Below are 24,747 nucleotides of genomic sequence, written 5' to 3'. Positions count from 1 at the left end.
TATGTCTTCTTTGCTAGACAGGAGAAATTTTTTATTTGCGTTCTGATCAACTCTTATACAATCACAAGAACACATATTGCTTTGCACAAAGAAAAAAAGAACACATATTACTAGGTGCAACATCATCATATTACCACTTTTTAATTCTATGATATATATTTGTTTTGTAACATATTCACCATTCACAAAGTTTTTTCTGTTACATATATTCATGATGAAAATTTATTTGACCTAATTACTAGAGAATCACGCAGAGGCATAACATGATCTGGAAAGCATATAATTAATATGTGATTTGATAATAACATTTCACGGAAATACCTGTCTTTACCAAAGATTTGGAACAAACAAACAAAAAAAATAAACAAAAATTAAAATCGGTGGATTAGAAATATGTGAAAACGTGGAGGATGCTTCTTCACTGGTGAAATTGAGGGATCATATATAAATATGAATAATAATGCTAGTAGAATAAGTTCTATTTATCACTTGATGACTACAACAAATTTAGCTATAATATGCTTTAAAACTTTTCTTCTGATGTGTTGATAATACAGTCGTGTTAATATCAAAAAGGTTTTTTTTTTTTTTTCTCTCATTCATTCATTCTTCATTCATCGTCCTTATTTTCATTATTCTTCTTCAATTATGTCAGAAATAGCTTGCACGATTTGAAAGTTTATTCCAAAGCCATCTTAATTGTTTGGACTTTTGACGTCAAATGTCTTTTTCGCAAACCACATAAATTTTATATTTGTTAAAACACTATATGTTGGGGGTTTATATTGTTCTTCCTAAATTAGAGGTCGAATTCAAGAGTAAATGAATCCAAGTACTTACTTTGGAGACTACAGGTGTAATAGGAGCAGTTACATATTATATACTATATAAAAATGTAATCATATGTTGTTAGATGTTACAAATCAAATCATAAGAAACAAAGTTAGAGGAAAGAATGTTTTAGTTTTGGTCGAAAAGATGTTCACCAATCACCATCAATCATTGAAGAATGAAGTTAAATAGTAGCTAAATAAAACGGATACATACTACAAAAATATCAGTATTACAAGAATTTTTAAATACAATTATATCAATATCCACCCACTAATCTTTCTTTCAAATTCCGTATTAAAAAAAAAACACAGAAACCAAGTGTTCTTGGTCTAGTGGTTGCCACTTGTAGAGGAGTTGCCCTGTTGGTCTAAGCCAGGGATTGATTCCCCGCAAACGCGCAATTGTTAGATCTCCACTTGGCCACATGGATATGAGCTCTTGCTTTCGGCCCATTTGCATACCCGGAGAAAGAGTCTATCTGTGGGCTGCACCTCTTCGAGGGGATTAGTCTGGGCCCCTCCATAGGTCTGGAATTCCCCTGAGTTAAAAAAAAAAAAAAAAAAAAAACAAACAGAACAATTTTTCTTAAAGGCATAATTGTTCTTTAGACTTATGAAAAGAGGAAACTCGATCCTCCTAGTGCAGGTGGAATAAATCCTCTGTTTGAAACGACTTCACTACTGTATTATTATTATTATTTTTCTTCTTAATTTATTTGTGGCTCGCAATAATCTGTTCCTTCGTTGCTTCGTCACTCAATATATGCTACAGCACCTACTTGTTGTACTCTTCTGCTTCACATCTCGTGTTTTTATTCTGGAAACATTCGTATTTTCAGAGAAGAGAAAGATGAAATAACAAGTTTTTAACCATGGAGAATGGAGAATGATTTACTTTTAGCATAAATTCTTCAGACGTATTAGCTGCATCACCACTCTTTGATGTGAACACAACTATACAAGTCTTAAGGTACACGCAAAATGTTATTCATTAATTCTAGTAAAATTACTATATACTTTAGAACTTGAAGGGTACACCATATCAACAGCTAAGGGCATCATCAATGGGGGATCATGTGAGGGTGTTCTTATAGAGAATATAATGTTAAAATAATGTAAGATCATGTGTTTAGATCTTTTGTTTAGAAGTTGATTAGTGGGAGAACATGTGTAAGATCTTAAGACTTAATAATATAATAATCTAAATTAAATTAAGATTTTACAATTATTAAAACATTTAAAAATAACATATAAATTGCATATGCCAAATTTATGAAAAACTGAAAATAAAAGTGAAAATACAATACTAAATATTTATGAAAAAAACATTAAAAATATAAATAACAATAAACAAACAAACATATTACTTAATAAAAGCACAAAAACATTTTATCTAATTAATACATAGTTTATTATCCAAATTTATTCCAAATATGTTGAATATTCCAACCAATGCCCAAATGCCACGTCACCCCGCAACACCCACAAGAACAGATCCAGGTCAAGAGCCTAGTTCCTGATCTTAAGCCCATTGACCCATTTTTTTAGATTTAAATAATGCTTAGATCAGGGGGGTGATCCCCCAATGCAGATGGTCTAAAGCGATAAAGATCAGGATCAGTATTTTTTAATGATCAACCTATTTCCAAGAATAAGGGGACTTGAGACAAGTTATGTGAACACTTCATATGTAATCATTGAAAAAATAAAATTAAAAGTAAAAACAGTGAAATAGGGAAAGCTCTCTTGTAGTTGAAAATTTGATTTTGACGGTTTGTTTGGTCTGGCGGGAAATTTTGATATATAAACCGAACCGGATAACATGAACCAGCCGGTTTTTAAATTTTGCTGGTTCTTGACCTTGACGAAGTCACTAACTTAACAGGCTGGTTCTGCTTCGTGGTCTGGTTCTTTAAAGCTGGACCAAATAATAATAAAAAAAAAACAATTAAAACTGAAATTCCTTTCTTGCCCCTTTTGTTCTTCTTCTCTCTCCTTGACTCTCTCTTCGTCTTCTTCGTTTCTTCGTTTCTTCGTTTCGAAGCTCTCTGTGATGGCGTGCCCTAGAAACTCCATAACATACAACGCCACGCGCTGCGCGTGCGGTATCGGTCAGCTGCTAAACCGGAGTTCCGGGAGCTGCGAGATCTTCGGTTGGCCGTCGACGATCTCAACGGACAAAGATGTTAACTACAGCGTAATATCATTCGCCGATAATTTATTCGCTTTCGATAGGATCCGTAAGTTCACGCAATCTCAAGCTGTTTTCTTAGAAGCCACGCTCGTGATGCTTCTCTCCTGGTTAGTCTTTTGCTTCTTCCTGAGATTCACCAAACTCGGCGATGGTCGTAATGTCTGGTTCAATCTCCGTTGGTGGATTACTCGCCTTGACGTCTTCTTCTCCACTAGACATTGGCTCGTTAGTGCCTTCTCTTCTCTCATCGCTTTTGTCTCCATGAATTGGTTCTTTTGAGTACCAATTAGGTTCTTGAATCTTGTAGGATGATCAACAAATTGTCAAGAAACGTAAAACAGAACTTGGTGGAACATTATCTGTTGCAAGCTGGATTGTTTTCATTGGATTATTCGCTGCGTGAGTTTGAAAATTTAGTGTTCTTGTTTGGTTTTTGTTTATGTAGAAAGTAGAAACTGACTTGCTTTTCAGTTTCTTCACAGGCTGCTTTATCAAATCATAACCAAGAGAACAATTGAAGTTCACAATGTGAGAGCTACTGGTTCTCCGGATTTGATCTCATTCGAGAACGATTTGGAGTTTAACATTACTGCTGTTTCTGATATGAGTTGCTCTAATTTACGCGGTATTGGGAATGTGGTCACTGGTAATCCCGGTTTCAGCGAGTTCAAAGTTGCTGCTCTTTCCAGTTTAGGAAGCTATGCTTGTAAGAATACAACTTCAGGGCCAACTGTGAATTTCAAGTGTACCAAATGTCGTCTCACCAGCGATTATATCTATATCTCGTGGCATTTCGTTGATCTTCCTGATTCGCCTGCCGCTGCTGTTGGATTTCAGTTTAACTTTACGTCTAAGAATGGAGATAACAAGAAGCATATGAGTTTTGTTAGTGGCACTCTGAGAAACGGAAGCATCCTTGATGAAAGTCCGGTTACTTTCCGTGGAACCGAAGGGAACATATTGAAGTTTAATCTGTTTCCTCGGATTTACCATCATTTGCATGATCTTAAGCTAATCCAACCTCTGTTTCACGAGTTTATCCCTGGCTCAGTTTACCGAGACACTACTCTGCTTCAGGCATCTATGGGAAGGTCAACAGATGGCATACTCAACACCACGTTGTTCATCAACTATCTGTCTGCTTATATTGTTGAGATCGACCATGAAAATATACTCGGTCCTGGTAAGTAAATTTACACCTTTTACTTTGTCAATCACTCAAGTCTTAGTAGTTAATTCTTATCATTGCACCGCGAAATGCAGGCCTGTGCATCGTTCCAGTATCTTGATTTAGTATGTGCAAGTAGAGAATGCTAGAGCAGCTTCAGTTATAACTTAAGCATCTTTTCCTTTTCTGATTGCTGTTTTACAGTTAGCTTCCTAGCCGATCTTGGTGGTTTGTATTGCATCAGTATTGGCATATTTTTCTACCTACTAGTGCAGGTTTGAAGCCTTTTCATCTTCTTTACTAAATGTTTACCTTTCTTCTCGTTCAATTTTCATATATTGGTATCCATGATCTATGAATATAAGAACGAGCATTAAGCATAATTAGCCAGTGTGTACTGTATCATTTGAAAATGTTCTTGTCTTTTCTAAGCATATCCTGATGGCTGTAAGTCGGCTCTTTAAATAGTGTGAGTATAGGATCAAGAAGCTGCGAAACGAAGATACCGTTTTCAGGAAGATAAGGAATCGTCGTAAAGCTCTAGATCACTGGGATAAAGTAATTGTTTTCCCCTTTTCTCTTTTTGATTTTTCTTCTTGCTATGGTCTCTTTTCTTATAAGTTGCTCATAGAATACTCCTCATTTAGCTGAGAAGATATGTTGCATACACATGGGATTGCAGCATATTGGTCGATGATGCCATCAAAACGACAAATTTATCAGGAATTTGTTGTTTAACGAGACCCTCAACATCTTCTAATAGCTCGGAACGTGGGCAATCGATCATGTCGAACAAGAAACCTAACTTAAGTATTGAGAAGGTAACTTAACTATCTATTTTTGGGTTCCCCATTCCTTTTTGACCCTTTGAGTTCTTAATTTTCTACTTTTATCCAGAATGTAATTCCACAACCTGCAAGTCTAGAAATGAGCTCTTTTGATTCGGCTTCTTCTCTGGCGCATGGAGATAATTTCTCAAATAAGAAGAGTACGACTCATCAAGTTTCTCATAGTGAAGACGATTCAATCCCTCCACCTCCTCCAATGGGTATGGCTTACTTATACCACTTTTTTTAATAAGTTGGCATTTCACATTGTTCCTATTGATCTATGATTCGGTAGCAGTAGCTGTGTCGTATCGTTTAGGTTTTTAGAAGTAGAAGTGAAAATATAGATGGTATCTAAATTGAGCTTATTTGAGGGGAATCATCGGTTGCAACAAGGGTCTAGAATCTAGAAATTCTTTGCTTTATAATACTAATATGATCTCAAACCTGAAACAACCAACCAGTACTGTTACTATTGCAGAGTTCACTGAAGGGTCTTCTGGTTCAGAAGTGGACGCAATGGACATCAAGAAGAAATTTCAACTTCTTTACGACTACAATGTATTGCTTAGGGAAAAACTTTTAGACATACAGTCTTTGCTTAATGCTTTGGCACCCAAAGCATCATCATCATCTTCAACCGCGGAACACGGTGCCTAGAACATGAGGTTGTCTGACATGTATTGTTTGTATACTCCCTGTATCTTCCACATTTATTGAACAAAAGGAATGACTAATGTTTGTTGTATCTTTGTGAATATACCAAGTTGCTAGTAGTAACACATTTTTGCTTTTGATTCTACAATATTTGAAAGCGAGCAAGAACCAGAAGAAAAAGCTAAGCAATAGATATTAAGATCGTCGAGTCAAAGCAGATGGGTTTTATCAGTCAAGGTTTGCATTATTGAAAGTCTCGAAAACATGCTTATAATTAGAAAAAATAAAGAGAAAATAAACATGAGGATACTAAAAGAAAGTAAACGACTTAGGTAAATCTCTGAGACACGATAATATGCTTAGAAATGATAAAGGAACTTAACCTCGAGAGATTGTTCAACTTCAAGAGCTAGAATTAACAGAATTCCAGAGCTGGATCCACTTAACCATAGCATCAGCAGCTTGCGTGAAGGCAGGATCATCTGAACCCAACTGCTCTTTCACCGCTTTAGCAAGCTCGATCACACAATCTTCAACTTTAAGTGCAGTCTCGGGCAATTTCAATGACTCGAAAAATGGAACACTTTTCTCCATCAGTTTCATTCCTTCCCATTTCTTCCTCAAACTCTCCACTGCATCTCCTCTCTCGTTTCTCCACACATAAGGCAGTCCGGTTTTCACACCATAACCCAAATGATCAGAGATATGTTTCAGACACATCCCACACCAAACATCTTCAAGTGTTTCCCATCTCACTTTCCCTTCTCCAGCCAATCTAAGAGCAGGCACCAAAGCTGGACCCACCAACTCACGGTTAAAAGCGATGTTGATTCCGCTTATGGGTAGCATAGCCTTGGCCGGGACAGTCATAACCGCATCAACATATGAAGTGTTCCTTTGCTCTGTCTTGAGAGCTTGTGTTGGAGCATCAAGATCAGCTAGATTAAGCCAAAGTCCACAAGATGCAGCACAAGGGACACCACTTCTGAGGCTGAAAGGGTATCCACGGACAAAATCCGCTCCCTCGCGATAAGGATCATAAAGGGTGTTGAAGAAGAGAGGCGTGGCAGGGTTCTCGAGGTTGGTCACGTGCTGAGTAACAGCATCCACTAGGAACCCCTTGGGATCTTTAGCAGGGACACAATCATCATCAATTGAGACAATGTACTTCTTTTTAGATATGAGATAACCGAAATATCTGCAAGAATAGCCAGAGAACATGGTGGAATTGGATGCGCCCACAACTTTTTCCATGTCAGTCTTTGAGTAGACATCTACATCAAAGCCTTCTGGTATGTTAAGTTCCTCCTTGAGCTCAGGATCTTTGACAACAATCAGATGGAATCCAGAGAAAAAGGGCCTCCAGCTGGTCAAAAACTGTGTAAGGTCAGCATTAAGAGCCCCAATGACAATGTCGACTTCATTCTTGTTTATCTCGGCCGAAGACATCTTCGATTTTCAACGATCTTCTAAACAGTATGAGAGATAACTTCTAGGCTGATCTTCAAAAGCTTTTTTCTTCTGCAGATACATAAAAACTAAAACTTTGTCAGGAAAACCTCCAAAGAGAATCAGTGTGAACCAATATTTACAAGATCAAATATTGAAACAAATTAAGGGCAAAAGCATCAGCCTTTTTAGATCACATCACTAGTTAATGATTATCAGAGAATCATAATCTAATCCAAACACACGATCTCCATAGCCTCAAAGCCTAATCAAGAGATCTACTTTTTCAGTCAACTGAGATCGCATGAACAGTACGGTCCAAAAAAACTGCTTTAGATTGAGATCAACAACCGGAGGATTAATAAAATAAGAAAGCGATTCAATCTACTGAGATCCTGTTATCAAGAAAAATCACATTTTGTTCAAAAAAAGAAGCAATCGAACAATACCCAAAAAGACTAAACGGATTAGCAGATCAAACAAAGCAATACCCACAAAATTATATAATCATCAATGGACAAGTTTGCGAGAGATTGACCTGATTCAAGCTTTGGAGAGAATCCGAGGTTTTTTCTTCAGAGGGATAAACAAAAATCGTGGGAATGCATTAGATTTATCGCGTTACTGTGGAATTGGTCCAAAAACGTTTCGCGCATTTGCTGCTGCGTCCCGCAATTCCCTCTTTGATCGTGCGTTTAAGTGTCCAAAGACTTCGAATTCTAATCAATCGTTCGAAACCAATCCAAACCGAAGATAACCGATCCGGTCTGAATTTCGATAAGTTTCAGCTTCGTTTATCAAAAGCAGACTGATACTAACCAAGTCAATATCCTTCGGTTCACCACAGAACCAAGCCTAACCCTTTGGTCTAGTTCAATCCAATTACCAGGTTTTTGATAACCGAAAGTGATGTTGTAATTCTGCGATTGTGTCATCAAAACCGAACTTAAGTCTTGGTTGTTGCAATATGACAATTTATAAACTGAATCAAGAACCCAAGAACCAAAAACCAGAAAACACCATGAAACTGAATCAATTTATTCAAAGCCAGGTTAAGTTAAGCCCATCATCTATTTTTTCCATTGAAGACAAGTCTCTACAAAAACAGTGCAATTTAAACATTACAAGTTACATTCGAAACAAGCAAGGTAAAAAGAAACACAGAAGAACCGTCTATCATCAAATGGGTTGTGTGCATTTCTTCTGAGAATGTCCAAGCAAATGACACCTTCCACATTGCACAATCCTCTTTGGTCTCTTCAAATTCTCAACCCGTACCACTTTCTTCTTCGGTCTACCCGGTGGTCTCCTCGTTTTTGGTGGTCGTATCCTCAAGCTCCCAACTCCTCCAACCTCTTCTCCTTCATCCTTCCACAAGCTCCTATCCGGAATCTCCCCAATCATCTGTGAATACGTCTGCTGATAGCTCGATACTGTGAAACACGGTTCTGCAAACAGATGCACATTCCGACCGCACGAGATCAGCGCTGCAGCCGCGTGAGCACACGGCAATCCGTAGATCTGCCAGCGACGGCATGAGCATACCCGTGTCCGTATATCCACTATGTTGGTTCTCTCTGTCGACACAATCTCAAACTCGACCTCGTTTGCTCGTAAAACTTGGTAACACCGTGCGTCTGCAACTGCTTCCGTTATACGTCTCTCTGCAGACGGCACGAGTATTGAGTTCCATCTCATGCTCAACTCACGGCGGTTATCGAACCAAGACGATATTTGATGCCGGATATGTTCCATCATCTGTATGATTGGGAGTTCATGGCATTCGAGAGCCCAATTGTATAATACCTCTGTGATCCCTAATCCGAAATGTCCATACCGCACGCCTTGGAAATATGCTACAGCCCAGAGATGAGGAGGGTAGAGTTCGAACCATGGAACAACATCTTGCGATATCTCAACCATTTCGCTAATTTTCGTTTCGAATTCCGCTGCTGTGAGCGCGTAAACCGCATTCCAGAAGATATTAACAAGCTTTGTGTTCTTGAATGTATCCCGGAAGTTTTCGCTAACATAACGGAGACAAAACCCATGGAAAGCAGTTGGGAAATGAGTTTCCACGGCTTCCACGATTGCGCTCTGTCTCTCAGAGAGTATCGTGAGCCTCGGCATGCTATCGGTATTCATCCCAAGAAGCTTCCTCAGCTCCGAGAGAAACCACGACCAGTTTTCATCGCTTTCATTATCGACAATCGCAATAGCCAAGGGAAACAAACCATCATCCGAATCAACAGCCGCAGCGCAGAGGATTGCACCCAAGTACTTCCCTTTAAGGTGTGCTCTATCCAATTCAAGAAGAGGCCTACAAGAACTAAAAAACCCAGAGATACATGCTCGATACGCAATAAACAACCGTTGGAAACAATTCTCGGGTCCCGAAGCAGAAACAGAAGCAAAACTCCCAGGATTGACTAACTTGATCTGCTCACAATACGCAGGAAGAAACCGGTACCCTTCCTCATAAGTCCCATGAAGTGCAGCCATACTTCGTTCTTTCCCACGCCAAGCCTGCATATAAGAAACCGCAACCCCATGCTCGTCACGTATATCCTGCAATATCTCCTTTGGTTTATACTGCGGATTATCTCTAATCCGTGCCTCTACCGATCTAGCAACCCAACCAACGGATGCTTGCTGATGATGGAGATCACGGACACCTTCACAAGTATGCTCACTGTTAAGCGTCCTAACCGTAAATGTCTGAACACCTGGACATTTAGCAGCATGGATACGCCACGGACAACCTTCTTTAGAGCATTTGGCTATGAATCGACTACGATCTGATTTCACAATACGAAGATCAAAATGCAGAGCGATAGCCAAATCTTTCAAAGTTCTTCTGCAAGTTTCCACATCGGGAAACTCTCTACCGACTGCTAAAACATGTTCTGTTGCTAAAATATCGTCGGAATCTAAAGTAATTAAAGCTCCATCGGCCATTAGGCATTGCATCTGGAAAGGGTTTCTTCGTCTTCTTGATTTTAATACAAAACACTTATCAGCATCTCACAAGAACAGACCTGGTACCTATTTGGAGAGACATAAAGAGGCAAAATCTCAGATCGGAACACTAATTCCATGCTTGGATCATAAGCCAATTAACAAAAAAAAAAGACCATCTTTTAGGAAATTAACAGAGACCCATTTCCAAATCAATAACATTTTCCAAAGATTTCAGACAATGAATTAAAAGGGAAATTAACAGACAGCGAAACCTTTCCGGAAATTGGAAAACTCGCTTGGTTTGTAGATGGAGACAGCAACAGCGATCGAATGAATCACGTTTGTTTCGGAGTGGGTGGCTAAACTCGGCGTCAAGCGACTGTAAATTTGAGCCGCTAGGGTTATCAGCGTCGGGGAGAGAAATTGCAGACGGCGACCAAAAAAAAATGAAAGACGGAAGAGAGATGGGAAAGTGGAAAAGATTAACAGCCACGTGTCGACTTTGAAATGGTTAATTTTCTTTTGTTGTATAGTAAGGATAACATTACATTAATGTTTAAAACTTAGGATAATATATATATATATATATACATTAATGTTTGAAAGGATTCATATCTCTTGTTTCGGTAACATGCATATCTAAAAATCATATGTATGTTTTATTAGAAAGTTAAAAAAGGAAACAAAAAATGTTTTGTTATAAATTTTTGTTTTCATCAATCAAGAAATAAATATGTATCTATACTATTAATTGGGAATCACTAGATAATAAAAAACCTTTAAGTTGTAGAATATTACATAGAATGTCATTGATTTTTTTTTTAATTTGAAGAAAGAAAAAACAATTGAAAAAATCAAAATTAAAATTAATAAATTAATAACTGCCTAATATTTTTGGAGATTGTTTAAAGAAGATTCCATAATAAATCAAGATATTTAATTCAAAAATATATATATGTAAACTTATTTATTTTGGTAATATATTATTAGATATTTCTGGAAACGACAATCTAATTTAATAACAAATTATTATTTAGTTTAGATTTTAAAAGATTTTCGTAACAAAACTATGCTAATTAATTCTGATTAAATCACATGAAAAATAAAAGATTTCAAATTTTATTTTCCAAATATAAAAAAACATTTAGTATATTTATCATATATAATCTAAACTAAATACTTTCATCCTTTTAAATATAGCATATTCAACTAATAAGTTTTGGATTTTAGATATGTAAATATCTAGAAAATATTTGTAGTATACATTAAAATATTTTTAAAAAAAACAGGTAGTTTTCAATATTTTAAATATATATTACTAAACTAAATTTGAGTTATATAAAAGAAAATATATTTTTGAAATGTATTATATTAGTTATTATATCTCCAAATAAGTTAATATATTTCTTACCAAAAAAAAAAAGTTTAATATATTTCAAATCAAATAAATTATTTTATTTCGTAACAAATTGTTACAAGCTTTTGGAATATACATTCTTCTAAATTTGATTATTTTCTTTTTAAAAAAATATTAAAATGTAATTTAAATATCATTATGCATACATCCACGTTGATTATCTCATAGTTAATCTAGAAAATCGATTCTTTAAACAATAGATGGAGATCTAAAAGTAAATTACTTCATGTTCTTATGATGTTTATCTCCTAATTTTACTAACCTCCTATGAATATCTTTATGGTTTTTGGTTTTAGGGTCAACACTAGATCACAAGTCGCTTATTGATCCATTCACAAAGAAAATATATTTCATAAACGTTATCATATATTTAATTTTGTATCTGTTAAACACATTTTAATCTCTCCTTTTTATTGTCTATTGGCCAAAGCAAGAGATTTGATTGTAAGGAATTCAAGACATAAAACTGTCTTCGTATGGATGTTTATCATGTTTGGTGCTTTAAATATTATATTCATTCATTTCCGGTTCTTCTTATTTTCTTATCATGTTTGATTCTAAACACTCTTTATAGAAGTTCTCTTTATTTATGTTCCTCAGTTAAGTATTTAAATTATACGGAATTGAGTTTTCTTTTCCAGGTTCAACATTTGATACAGTACATTATATTTTATATACTACAATATATATCAACAAAACAACAAAATAATCTATATTTACTAAAACTTTATTACAATACATTTCTTAAAATACGAAATCCCGCACGTACGTGCGGGTCATGATCTAGTGTATGTATTATTGTGGCTTAACAAAATTGTTATGGGCTTGTATGAAGAACAGTTGTTGATAAATGATTCAAAGGCCTCAAATGTCCCATCCTTACTTGTAGAGAGTGATGGATATTTTTGATAGAGCAATTTACACTTCTTATTCATGTTTGTAATCTCTATGAAGCGGATAAATCATTCTAACTAACTATACTTCTTTGAAAAAAATAAAAACTTAGAGCAAAGAAATACACATTTTTGATGTATTGGTTATAACTAAAGTTATTGAATATTAGAACAATAATAATGCAAACTCAATTGGACGATAATAAATGATATAACAAACTAAAACTAGAGTTAAAATTAGATCTAAGAAAATGGGGTAATAAGAATGGCTCTCCATGCTTTAGGGATTTGAACAAAGTAGCAAAACAACAAAAAATAGAATTCGTAAAAAAGAAGCAAAACAATTACCCCTTCTTCTCGGATGGATCATCGGAGAAGTTTCATTGTTCTTCATGTATTCTGATTGGCTTCAATTTGATCTCTTTTTCTTTCTCTCTCCTTTCGCTTCCTTCCTCTGTTTTGGCTTCTTTAACAATCTCCCAAAATACTCTTCCCTTTAACGTGGGTCCTTCAATCTTTTGAAGGACCCCGCCATTGTTAATCACCTTTCAAAAAAAAAAGATCCTTTTTTTGTTTTGGTTTTAGGCTTTTAGATTATTGAACAACACGAAATTGATTTTGAATGATAATCATGATGAATTGTTTTCCGTGTTTCACTTCACAAAAGAGCAGAAACCCTCCCTGTACGACGAACGATACTAACGAAAACGTTGAACACGACGAATTCAGACCACCTGGTAATAAAAAAAATTCATAATTTGAGTTCTCCGATTTGCTACAAATTTAGAAAAAAAATAAGATGTTAGCTTTCTTATCCAGCACTGTTGAATTTGAAAACCCATTTTCCAAAAAATGTTGTGGGGTTTGTTTGGTTTCAGTTGCTGCGACGACGAAACGAATTGAAGAAAGAGAAACAGAGCAAACGCCGTTGAAAACATTCAATTTCCGGGAGTTAGCGACGGCAACCAAGAATTTCCGGCAAGAATGTCTTTTAGGAGAAGGTGGATTCGGTAGGGTTTACAAAGGAACTCTTCAATCTACTGGCCAGGTCTGTTACCATTCCAAAAACCATCTCCAAAGTTCAAACCTTCCGATACATTTTTCATAGTAGAATTAGGACATTTATCGGAGATTTTCTTTGAAGTGTTTCTCTTGCTTTGTGAGTGTAGTTGGTAGCTGTAAAGCAGCTGGACAAGCATGGACTACATGGTAACAAAGAGTTTCAAGCTGAAGTCTTGTCATTGGCCAAACTCGAACACCCGAATCTTGTTAAGCTTATAGGATATTGTGCTGATGGCGATCAACGGCTTTTAGTCTTTGAGTATGTCTCTGGAGGTTCCCTTCAAGACCATCTTTACGGTATAATTGACCTTTCAAAACATTTCACTTTGTTAAAGGAGATACCTTTAGGCTTGGTTTAGAGGCTGATAATTGATTTGATATGTAGAACAAAAGCCAGGCCAGAAGCCGATGAATTGGATAACGAGGATGAAGATTGCGTTTGGTGCAGCGCAAGGATTGGATTACTTGCACGATAAAGTTAATCCACCGGTGATATACCGAGATTTGAAAGCTTCTAACATCTTGTTAGATGCTGAGTTTTACCCTAAGCTTTGTGATTTTGGTATGCATAATCTAGAGCCAGGAACATGTGATAGCTTGTTTCTTTCTTCTCGGGTTATGGATACTTATGGTTATTCCGCGCCTGAGTACACTCGAGGGGACGATCTCACTGTCAAGTCAGATGTTTATAGCTTCGGAGTTGTGTTGCTCGAACTCATCACCGGTAGAAGAGCTATTGACACCACTAAGCCTAATGATGAACAAAATCTAGTTGCTTGGGTAAAACTCATTAAACCCCACATCTCTTACTTCTCTATGAATCATCAAGTTGGGATCTTTAGAATGATATGTTTTGGGTTTTGCGCAGGCACAACCGATATTTAGAGAACCGAAAAGATACCCGGATATGGCAGATCCTCTTATGAGGAAAAACTTCTCAGAGAGAGGGTTAAATCAAGCAGTGGCAATAACATCAATGTGTCTACAAGAGGAACCAACTGCTCGTCCTTTAATAAGTGATGTAATGGTTGCTCTTAGCTTCCTTTCAATGTCTACAGAAGACGGTATTCCAACCACAGTTCCAATTTTATCCTTCAGGGACAAAAGCATGTCGATTGCTTTAAGCAGACACGGTTCTTGCTCTGTAACTCCATTTTGTCTTTCTCGGAAAGATGAAGACAAAAAATCCAGTTCTTCATCAGACTCAGAGGATGAAGAAGAAGAAAAAGAAGGAAAAGAAGAAAAAGAAGAAGAAGAATCAATGAGGAGTAAGAAAAAACAAGAGCAGGAAGAAACCGCTACGGATTCAGATGATGGGTCTGATTCAAACTCTGTAAAGGGTCAAGAAGAGGAACATTCTCAGTTAGAGAAAGCCAGAGAGTCTTGCAGCTCCTCCTCTGACTCTGGAAGTGGGAGAAGATCCATTGATGAAACAAACGCAACTGCACAGAGCTTGAAGATAAAGTACAGTTATAGCTCTGAGGAAGAAGATAACGAGAAGCTAAGCAGTAAAAGCAGCTCTACATCAAACGAAGAAAGCACTTTTTCGCGGTATGATAGCGATAGAGATCACGATGATTCATCAAGAAACACAAGCATGCGAATCAATAGTCTTGCTCATGATGATAATGAGGAAGACGAGGAGGAGAATCATGAAACTCGGAGCTATACAGATCACGATGATTCGCCAAGAAACACGAGCATGCGAATCAATAGTCTTGCTCATGATGATGATGAGGAAGACGAGGAGGAGAATCATGAAACTCGGCTTGAACACATTCATAGCTCGAAATCTGAAGACCAAAGTGTTTATTCAGATGATGATGCCGGCGAGGCAAGTGGTGAGTCGTCTTTGCATAGGATCGAAGCAGAGGAAGAAGAACACATTTCTTCTGATCATGATTAATCTTTTGCAACAAGAAAAAAATGTTTCAACTTTTCGTTTTGGAACAACCCAATTTGTCATATAAGTCTAATATACATATATAACATTTCTTTTGAGAAACTATGAAACTTAAAACAAAAAAATTATGTATATATCTTTACTACTGTATATTAGGAAGAAAATGTTTACAGTATATTATCTAACCATGTGTTTCCACATAATTTTCATTAAGCTTTAATAAACTTATTAGCTTAGAAATATAACAAGTCTACAAATGAGTGAATGGACTAGTTCAACAAAAAATACTCGTGATAAAAAAAAGCAAAAATATTTCATTTTCTATTTAAAATTTATATTCTCACTAATTAGTGAATATATAATATAAAGTCATAAATTGTATAACCTTTTTCTAAAATCTAAACCTGATAATATGTTATGTACTAGATGAAGTGTGAATGTGAATTTAGGAACGATTGAAATATATTTCTAGATTTGCTTGTATCGGTCTTTAGCAAAAAAAAAAGAATTGTGAACCAATTGAGAATGTTAATTATTGTGATGGCTAAGTATGCTAGTACTCAAAAATTTGACTGATCATAAAATCTACACAGATTGCAACTATATGTATTATTCATGATAAGTGTATAAAACTAATAAGAGACAAAATATATATATATATAAACAAGAAGTAAAATAGAAAGAAGGCCTTGGCTCGCCAAAATAAAAATAAAAAGAAGGGGTAGGCATCATATATCCATTTGATGATTATATTTTGCAAAATAAAAAGTTCAAAAAAATTAATAATATAGATTGCTTTGAGTCCAAGGGGAAGAACAACTAATGTACATTTTAATCATTTAAGCCATCATTATACGTTTGATCAAAAAGAAAAAAGGCATCATTATACATAGATTATAGAGTCTTTGAGTATTCATTATGAACTCCATCTAAAATTAAACTATTCTCCATATATTAAAACAAAAACACAAAACTAGAATTAAACTTTAACTATTGCGATGAAAAACGTGAAAAGACGAATGTGTAAGAGAGATCAAGATATGAATTAAAACTAATTTGCAAAAATATTGGTTAACATAATATGTGTAATATCAAATATATAGTGCAAATTATACGTCACAAAGAAAACAGTCTACCAAACAGTAGTTGAGCCCAAAAAAAAATTAAAGCTATCACTTTCTATTCTACCGCAACTTCATATACACACGTAAACATCATTGTAACTTCACAACAAAGTCAGCTAAACACATAACACGACCACTACCAAATTATATTCCAACAAAGATTACAAACAAAACAACAACAAAAAATACATCAAAACATTTGGTGGGTTGTCATTTTCATCGTATATATACATTTACACACATACTCTTATATATAAATATAAGTATTTTAAAAGGAAAGGCTTGGTAGAAAATGAGAGATAGAATGGAGAGACTTGTGGTGCTTCCTTTCTCCGTTGGATGTATCTCCGACTCAAGTGTTGCCGTTTTATCTCCTCTCTCAAAGCCTCATCATCATCACTCTCGTCAAGGTTCAATTCATTCCCTCTCTCTCTCTTCATATTTATCATGTATCTTCGATATACATATATGTATACATTGAATATTGATATATCATGTATCTTCTATTGTGATCTCTTTATGTGTTTTCAAAAGAGAGTCGTGATCAAGAGGAGGAAGATAACATGAAGAGTGTATTCAAGTTCCTTGCGCTTTCTAAACCCGAGATTTCTACCGGTATTAACCGGCTTTTCAAGAGCTTCAAGACCATTTCTCAACTCTTTGGTAATGTCTAATGTTATTTATTTATCGGTATGTTACGAAATGTTTCTTATTTTTCAACTCTTTGGTAATGTCTAATGTTTTTAGCTGACAAAGAAGAAGAGAACGAAGAAGTCGAGACATCAGGAATGGAGATAGGAGTTCCAACAAACGTAAAACATGTATCACACATCGGATGGGAAAGCGGTTTAACCGCGGCTACAGGTCCAGGTAAAGGATGGGAAGATCTCATACCACCGGAGTTGCTTGCAGCCGCTTCTACAAAAAAAGATGTTAATCCTCATCTTCATCCAACTTTGTAACTCACTCCCTCTATTTAAATTTTATTTGCTGTTTTGTTTACGATTCTAGACATATTTTGATACATATGGTGAAATTTTATCTATGATATATAATGTATGATGATATCATATGCCGTGTATATAATCGTTGTGGGTATATATATTATGTAAATATTTTGTATGTTAATCATAACTCATAAGATATGAAATTACCATACATTATCAACAATGATAAAGGTTAATCCAAATTAACTTCTAGAAACAGTTCCTAAACTAACAACGAATGAATTAATAGAAAATTCTAAAAATGGACTCTTCAGTCAAAATAGATTCGTAGGAAATTTTCCCAATCGGTTTTTAACGAAAAGCGAAGGATGTGACACGTGTCATAATCTGGTGAGAGATTACAGAGAAAAAACATTCCCTTAAAAACCTCAGAGGATCCAACAAGAACAATCTCTAATGGCGGTTTGAAGTTATTTTTTAAAGGTTTAACATTTTTTTCCAAATCCGCAGAAATCTCTACCAAAACACTCCTAAATCTTCGTCATCTTTTGTCTCTTTATAAAAAAGATTAAATAAAAAAAAAAAACCACTTGATGATTATCCCATAAACCATATAAACAAAAAACAAAAATTTGTTTTTTTGTTCAATCAATCTCTCTCTCTCTAGCGAAATTTAGATTTTGATTTTGGGGATTTTGCTCTCTCTTTGTTGCTCGTATCTTTCTGTTTCCCAATTGAGAGACGGAGGGAGAGAGAAATTGATGGGCTTAATCGTGGATGATAACGACGGAGAAGTTTTGATTCCGCCGCCGAATTTTTCGATGGTAGAAGACGGGATTTATCGATCTGGGTTTCCTCAGCTGGAGAATTTCGGATTCTTATCAACCCTAAATCTTCGATCCGTCATGTAAGATTCTCTCTTTTGTTTTTTCTCTTGTTGATTCTGAGGTATTTATTAAAAAAAAAAAAAAAAAAAAGAATCTTTTATTTAATTAAGCATCGTTGTCGTTGTTTATTTAGACAGATACCTTAAATTGCTTCACCACAACTTTCACTTTCATGGCTTATAACTACAATTTTTGTGGATAATTATATTTGTTGTTGAAATGTGACATACGCAGAAATATTTGATTACCAAAACGAGTTTTCTTTGTTGGGTTTATCTGGAAACAGTTATCTGTGTCCTGAACCATACCCTGAGGACAATCTCAAGTCTCTTCAATCCAACAACATTAAGCTTTTTCAGTTCGGGATTGAAGGCAAAACGGTATGGTTTTCTAACGTTTATGACTTAAAAACAGCAATTGTATTGAATCTTTTGAGTTCTTCTTCAAGAACATTTGACCCTCTCTTGTTCCTGTTTTAAGTCTCTTGTTGGCTTGTAGCATTTGGTTTGATGAATCTTATAAGAGCCTAAGAACATATAAATACTCTTTTCTTATGTAGTTTCTTTGAATCATGGTTATGTCTTTGATTTCTGAGTTTTGGATTGTTTTTACTTTTACGCCCATAGGATCCTCCAACTCCTATGCCAAAGGATACAGTGTTGAGTGCTCTTAGAGTACTAGTTGGTAAGGAACCAAAGAGAGACCCTTTGATGTCTTGTTAGCTTCTCCCTTTAGCTGTCTCATTAATTCGTCTGTTTGTTTGCTTACAGATGTTCGAAATCATCCAATTCTCATCCACTGTAAGCGCGGGAAGGTAACCAAACCAAACCCTTCTCGGGTTTAACAAGCTTTGGGTTGGGTTAAGAGATTGATTGAGTCTAATGGTGTGTTTCTGTGGCTCATTGCAGCATAGGACAGGTTGTCTTGTGGGATGCTTGAGGAAAGTGCAAAACTGGTGTTTGTCATCGGTTCTTGAGGAATACCAAAAGTGTGCGGGTTTGAAATGGAGACAAAGAGATTTAAGGTTCATAGAGGATTTCGATGTGCTCAGATTGAAGCAATGTCTATACAGCATTATCTATCAGTACAATGGGTATGGTCTCAAGAGAAGAAAGTTGCTGTATCAAGAAGAGAATGTTGTTCAAGAACAGCAAAAACCTCAAGCCACCAAAGGGTGAAGAAAGAGATTTGAAATCGGATTTTTTTTTGTTTCTCTTCTCCTTCTAGATTTTTAATTCTTTACATTTTGTCGTGTTGATGATGATGATTCTTTTGAGAATAGGATAGGTTTTAAAAACCTTGAAAAATAGAGGATTTGATTTGGTCTCTCTATCTTTTTTCTTTTTACAGTTAGAGAAATTTACAGATTGATTCTTAATTGTTGTTGTTCATAAGAAACTAGTAACAAATATGTCGCTTTTGTACTCTTAATTATATGATTGGATAAGTCAATAGAACTCAAAGTTTTTTTTTTTTCTCGTGGCCTTTTTTCACTTATTTGATTCGTGGGCCTTATACTGTAGAACCATCTCAGTTTATGACTTTATGGGCAATACTATAATCGATATTGTGGGCCTTTTGCATTATGAAAATATGGCGATATTGATAGCAAATAAGTTACACATACTGTATTATCGAATACATCCAATATCTTTGAGTTACACAATCTTATGCTCCACTATATTTTAGAGAAAACTGAATCCAGTAGACAAAACTGATTGAAATAAAAACGGAAATATCCAAGTATTTGCATTTCTCCCTAGTCCCTAGCATTTCAACCACTAGCAAGAAAAAAAAAGAAAAAGCTATATAGTATTGATTTTGATTGCTCAAGTTGTTGAAAGACTAAATACTCTGTAATCTGAGTCCAATTTCAATTTGATTTGGATTAGAAAAACCACATGTGCACCATGAAGCTGCACAAGCAAGCACAGTGGGAATTAGAATCTTTCTTTTTTAATGAGAAAAAGAAAAAAAGACAAGACTGCATATAACTTGTCCAGATGCTTTGAAGGCTTGAAAGCTTAAAAAGCAAAAGCCAGTTTATGCAATGACCACATATAACATACATGACATGTTTCTCTATGCTTTTAAGACACCAAATCAAAGTACGTAATCTCTTGTTCGGTTATAACATGAGTTGCATAAACTTTCACTCTTCCTCAAATGATTCCACTAAAAGTTTGGCTTACCTAACATGCCCAATCAGAAACAGAGACGCTGAGATTTAACATAAGCCTGTAAAGTTCCCGAACAATCATATAACTCAAAGAACAAAACCAAAACTCTTCAGTCTTAATGAGCTAACATGTCTGATCAAAAACAGAGATGCTGATTTTACGAGCAGCTTGAAATGATTCAGAACAACCAAAATCACCAAGATGAGAGAAACTGCAGCAAATGAACATAAAGTATCCAGAAACAAGAATCAAAAGAAACCCATAAGTTAGAAACAAACCATTTTATAAAGAAAATAAATATCAGTTACTTTTATATGATCATAACATAAAAATACGAAGATGGACATAAGCATCATCCATCATCAACGCAAGTTTATATTCTCACATCAAAACACCATTAAAAGACCACAAATTTCAAATCGAAATTCGATACAATCCCCAAACATCTTCACTTCACTTCTTAAGGCTTCCTCTGATCCCAGGCTTAGGCTTAGACGATTCAGCAGGAGCAGCTAAAGCCTCATGAAGATTCCTCGGCTCTTCATAAGTCAGCTTTGGATGCTTCGATTCATGATGGATCTGCATCGTCTTTAGATCCGGTACAGTGATCTTGCAGTGAGGACACTCGTATTTAGCGTGACCACCTTTCTCCTTACCGGTTCTATCGGCGAGCCCTGCCTTTCCTCCGCCGCGATTGGTCAACGCTGCATCGGCTTTTGCTTGGAGCTCCTTCGCTGTGTGCTTCTTTGGCTTTGCTTTGCCTGTCATCGTCGATGGCGGCGGCGGCTACGAGAAATGAGAAATTCGCAAGGTGGGGGAATTGAAAACCCTAACCCTAATTTTGTGATTGAGAGAGAAGGATTTGGGGGCTACGAGAGTTTCGATGCGAGATTATTTATCTTTAGTTAAAAAGTATTTAAATAAATAAAAAAGGAATTTTTATCCTATTTTGTGAAAAGGTCTTTATAGAGTGTAGTATGGTGCATATTAAGACTTTTGTTCCAATTTTCCTAATATATTCGTTCAAATCCACTAGCTTTATGCTTTTTATCACTTTATAAATTCAAACATAAAAATAGTAAATAATTTTATGACCAAAAAGTATGAATTTAAATAATAACATAATAGTACATTTTGTACATTCACACAACTAGAGTTTTTTTTGTTTCGTACATGATCTCTAATAGAAAATTAGAAACTTATCTTATTGCAAAGAATTTAAGATTTTAATCCATTAAGGTTTTGATTTTTTTTAGATTAATTATAATCCAGCTGCATTCTTTGGATTACTTATCTCTATTTTCCAGTATGAATTACACAAAAACAACTATCATATTTACTTTGTAACTATATATACTCTATAAGTTTAAAATTAATGTTGTTAATACGTTACATGATATATAACATATAAACATCGGTTAATGTAGATAAAAAGAGCTGAAAACTTGAACTAAAATCCAGATCCAACACTTCAGGATAAGCTAATTTACCCATACAAAAAGTTTCTTTCATTTTTAGATAATTCTGGTACATTCACAGATTCACTATGATCTCATTGCAGCAACGTGGCACTACTCAAGAACACGAAACAACACGTATCAGTTTTCTCATGCAGATGAAAAACATATTTTATATGACTCTATGACAGGGACGTTTATCTATTTCATCGATCATTTCATAAAACAGAAACCGTAAGAGAATCCTCCCAAACAAGACAATGAAACAACAGGACAACGAACTCAAAATCCCCGAACCATTACGAGCCGACTGGTTCATGGTTCTAGTTACCATCCAAGCTGATCTAATCTACAACGCACTCGTGGTATTATCCTCACCTTTCTTTCTCCTCTACCGCTCCTACCGCCGCGCAGTCGCTACTGTCTCCGCGGCGGAAAAAGCGGTTAAACGGGCTCCCTCCCGGATAGCGGGTGGTGCGGGGCGGGTTGTTAAGAGGACATGGTTTGGGATATTGGGTGCATGCCACGTGTCAATGGTGATGGTGTTGGCGTTGATTTTGGCGGTTGTTATCGGTGTTGGGATTGTGAGTTTGTATGTAGAAAAGCCGGTGGTTGTGAGAGACAGATTGTTCTTTGATTACACTGAAGAAAACCCAAGTGCGGTTTTTAGTTTTGATAAGAAGAAGAGATCGTTTAGTGTTCCTGTTGGTCATAACGTTCATGTCTCTTTGGTGCTTTGGATGCCTGAATCTGAAATTAATCGAAGAATTGGGGTGTTTCAGGTAAATGTAATTCTAATTAGTAACTTACTAGTTGAATCACCAAAATCAGATTTGATTACTAAATAAAGTTTATTGACTAGCTATAATCAAAAGAACTATACTGATCAACAACTTTTATGTTCAATCAAATTTTTTCTGTTAATGAATTTTGATGATTTCATTTAGCAGCTTTTTTTATTAATCACATGATTCTAAGAAATTGCAAATTATGTTCAAACTGTTATGGGATTCCGCAAGTTTTAATTAAAAAAAAATATATACCGTTATGTCTCTAATTAAAATCATATTGATAGCATTTTTTTTAGTTAAATTGGTCCATTGTCTTGTGTGAACAGTTGAAAGTAGAGCTTTTATCGTTGAAAGGTGAGACAATCGCGAGATCGAGCCAACCTTGTATGTTACGGTTCAGAAGCAAACCTATAAGACTTGCACGAACATTTGTGATGAGTGTTCCACTTATAGCCGGAATAGCAAACGAAGCACAAACAATGAGAATCGATGCATTAAAGCACCATGAGAAATGGCCAAGGACAAAAGCCGTGAGAGCGACTCTGATTCCGCGTGCACAAACTTGGACATTGCCTCAGCTATATGAAGCAGAAATCGTTTTAAACTCAAAACCGCCATGGACTAAACGAATGGCTTATAATTGGAAATGGACTCTTTGCGTCTGGACTTCAATGTATCTTTACGTCGCTATTTTAACAGCGTTTCTTTGGTATTTTAGACCGGTTTTGTTCCCTTACACTTCCTCAAGATTTACTGCAGAGAGCGAAAACTTAGAGATCGAAGTAGTTGAAGAAGAACAAGAAGTAATGGAAAGACGACGGAGGGAAAGAAGAAACCAGCCTCGTCAAAGAAGTTTTGCTACTACACAGAAAAGTTATACATAGTCACATAAATATTCTTCGTTTTTTGGGTCAAATTCTGCTCTGTAAGAAACTGGCAAATAGTAAATAACAAGAAACTCCAGAGAATTGTGAATACCTTTTACGGTTTAAAGTAGTGAGAAGAAGGTTGGCTAGTGGTTGCCACTTGTGGAGGAGTTACCCTGTTGGTCTAGGCCAGGGATCGATTCCCCGCAAGCGCGCAATTGCTAGATCTCCACTTGGTCACATGGATATGGGTTTTTGCTTTTGGCCCATTTGCATACCCGGAGAGAGAGTCTATTTGTGGGTTGCACCTCTCCCAGAGGATTAGTCTGGGCCCCTCCATAGGTCTGAGATTTCCTGAGTTGTCAAAAAAAAAAAAAAAAAAAAAGAAAAACAATTGGTTGACGAGAAACTATCACTGTGATTTCCTTGTTATTTTTCTTTCACTTCTTTTAACGATATTCTTCAATGTAATAACATCTTCATTGAGTTCTTGTTTGCCAACAATCTTTTGCTCACGGGGTACTCTGCTTTTATCTTAGCTGCCCAAAGCTGCTGACTTGCCAATTCCGCAGCTTCGGCTAGCTTATTATCTGCCATGATACTAAACAAAACTTGTGGCTCTGTCAGTTGTTTGTATCAGTCCCAATTTTAGTAATAGAACTAAAACAGAACAAAGCATAAACACTTGTACAAGTCTAGTGTACATGTTTTTGTTGCTTTTTGAAGTTCTTCCCCTGAATGTGTGTTAAAGACTTCCTCAATACCAAAAATGATGAATCTTATGTTATTCGATCTTGTGAATATTGGTTGCCTAATAAAATCTGGTGTTATTAGTTATAGTATTTGATAACATCTCCAAAAATCATCTAAAGTAATTAAACTGGGGGTTTGGAAAAAACACTTTTCTTGGAATTTATTTTATTTTTTTAATAATGATTTTAAGGTGTTCTAGAAGAATTCTTAAGCTAGAAATACAAATATGTAAATTTCATGGGGTTGATAGATTTAAGTTATATTAACAAATCAGTTCTTTAAATTCAACTAAAATCACCAAAATCATTTAATTAAAATCTATGAAAATTAATTAAAATCATTCAAAAATATTGATACTACAGTTACCTATCAAACTGG

At 35.6% G+C, this 24,747-nt stretch overlaps 8 protein-coding genes across 9 annotated transcripts; 5 read left to right on the top strand and 3 right to left on the bottom strand.

Moving 5' to 3' along the window:
- Positions 1–2,825: 2,825 nt before the first annotated feature.
- LOC9307791 lies at positions 2,826–5,824 on the top strand. The gene is made up of 8 exons (XM_002873735.2): positions 2,826–3,252; positions 3,335–3,426; positions 3,510–4,210; positions 4,400–4,470; positions 4,664–4,753; positions 4,843–5,016; positions 5,093–5,243; positions 5,504–5,824. The coding sequence occupies exons 1-8, from the start codon at positions 2,887–2,889 to the stop codon at positions 5,680–5,682; spliced, it is 1,824 nt and encodes a 607-aa protein (XP_002873781.1). The 5' UTR covers positions 2,826–2,886; the 3' UTR covers positions 5,683–5,824.
- Positions 5,825–5,851: 27 nt separating this feature from the next.
- Positions 5,852–7,815, bottom strand: LOC9309849 (probable UDP-arabinopyranose mutase 5). The gene is made up of 2 exons (XM_021023272.1): positions 7,667–7,815; positions 5,852–7,200 (listed from the first exon to the last, which is right to left on the bottom strand). The coding sequence occupies exon 2, from the start codon at positions 7,126–7,128 to the stop codon at positions 6,082–6,084; it is 1,047 nt and encodes a 348-aa protein (XP_020878931.1). The 5' UTR covers positions 7,129–7,200; positions 7,667–7,815; the 3' UTR covers positions 5,852–6,081.
- Positions 7,816–8,145: 330 nt separating this feature from the next.
- LOC110227762 lies at positions 8,146–10,563 on the bottom strand. Its single transcript, XM_021023271.1, has 2 exons — positions 10,362–10,563; positions 8,146–10,173 (listed from the first exon to the last, which is right to left on the bottom strand). Exon 2 carries the CDS (start codon positions 10,096–10,098, stop codon positions 8,308–8,310), a length of 1,791 nt encoding a protein of 596 aa, XP_020878930.1. The 5' UTR covers positions 10,099–10,173; positions 10,362–10,563; the 3' UTR covers positions 8,146–8,307.
- A 2,080-nt stretch (positions 10,564–12,643) lies between these two features.
- LOC9309848 (receptor-like kinase LIP1) lies at positions 12,644–15,466 on the top strand. Its single transcript, XM_002873734.2, has 5 exons — positions 12,644–13,136; positions 13,278–13,447; positions 13,569–13,758; positions 13,847–14,241; positions 14,330–15,466. The coding sequence occupies exons 1-5, from the start codon at positions 13,022–13,024 to the stop codon at positions 15,365–15,367; spliced, it is 1,908 nt and encodes a 635-aa protein (XP_002873780.1). The 5' UTR covers positions 12,644–13,021; the 3' UTR covers positions 15,368–15,466.
- A 1,261-nt stretch (positions 15,467–16,727) lies between these two features.
- LOC9309847 (CRIB domain-containing protein RIC4) lies at positions 16,728–17,569 on the top strand. Its single transcript, XM_002873733.2, has 3 exons — positions 16,728–16,898; positions 17,023–17,151; positions 17,236–17,569. The coding sequence occupies exons 1-3, from the start codon at positions 16,781–16,783 to the stop codon at positions 17,448–17,450; spliced, it is 462 nt and encodes a 153-aa protein (XP_002873779.1). The 5' UTR covers positions 16,728–16,780; the 3' UTR covers positions 17,451–17,569.
- Positions 17,570–17,634: 65 nt separating this feature from the next.
- LOC9307790 (probable tyrosine-protein phosphatase At1g05000) lies at positions 17,635–19,887 on the top strand. Of its 2 annotated transcripts, XM_021022634.1 has the most exons (5): positions 17,635–18,342; positions 18,609–18,702; positions 18,949–19,006; positions 19,093–19,136; positions 19,231–19,887. In XM_021022634.1, exons 1-5 carry the CDS (start codon positions 18,197–18,199, stop codon positions 19,498–19,500), a joined length of 612 nt encoding a protein of 203 aa, XP_020878293.1. In that variant the 5' UTR covers positions 17,635–18,196; the 3' UTR covers positions 19,501–19,887. The 2 variants fall into 2 exon arrangements, with proteins under 2 accessions (XP_020878293.1, XP_020878294.1); XM_021022635.1 differs by lacking the exon at positions 18,949–19,006 and having other exon boundaries at positions 19,231–19,362.
- An 877-nt stretch (positions 19,888–20,764) lies between these two features.
- On the bottom strand, positions 20,765–21,435 carry LOC9309846. The gene has a single exon (XM_002871674.2). The coding sequence runs from the start codon at positions 21,268–21,270 to the stop codon at positions 20,956–20,958; it is 315 nt and encodes a 104-aa protein (XP_002871720.1). The 5' UTR covers positions 21,271–21,435; the 3' UTR covers positions 20,765–20,955.
- A 699-nt stretch (positions 21,436–22,134) lies between these two features.
- Positions 22,135–23,729, top strand: LOC9309845 (seipin-1). Its single transcript, XM_021022967.1, has 2 exons — positions 22,135–22,741; positions 23,077–23,729. The coding sequence occupies exons 1-2, from the start codon at positions 22,220–22,222 to the stop codon at positions 23,632–23,634; spliced, it is 1,080 nt and encodes a 359-aa protein (XP_020878626.1). The 5' UTR covers positions 22,135–22,219; the 3' UTR covers positions 23,635–23,729.
- Positions 23,730–24,747: the final 1,018 nt, after the last annotated feature.

Source organism: Arabidopsis lyrata, assembly GCF_000004255.2.
Source record: "Arabidopsis lyrata subsp. lyrata unplaced genomic scaffold ARALYscaffold_6, whole genome shotgun sequence".
NCBI lineage: Eukaryota > Viridiplantae > Streptophyta > Magnoliopsida > Brassicales > Brassicaceae > Arabidopsis > Arabidopsis lyrata.
This window is presented reverse-complemented; position numbering and strand designations above follow the sequence as displayed.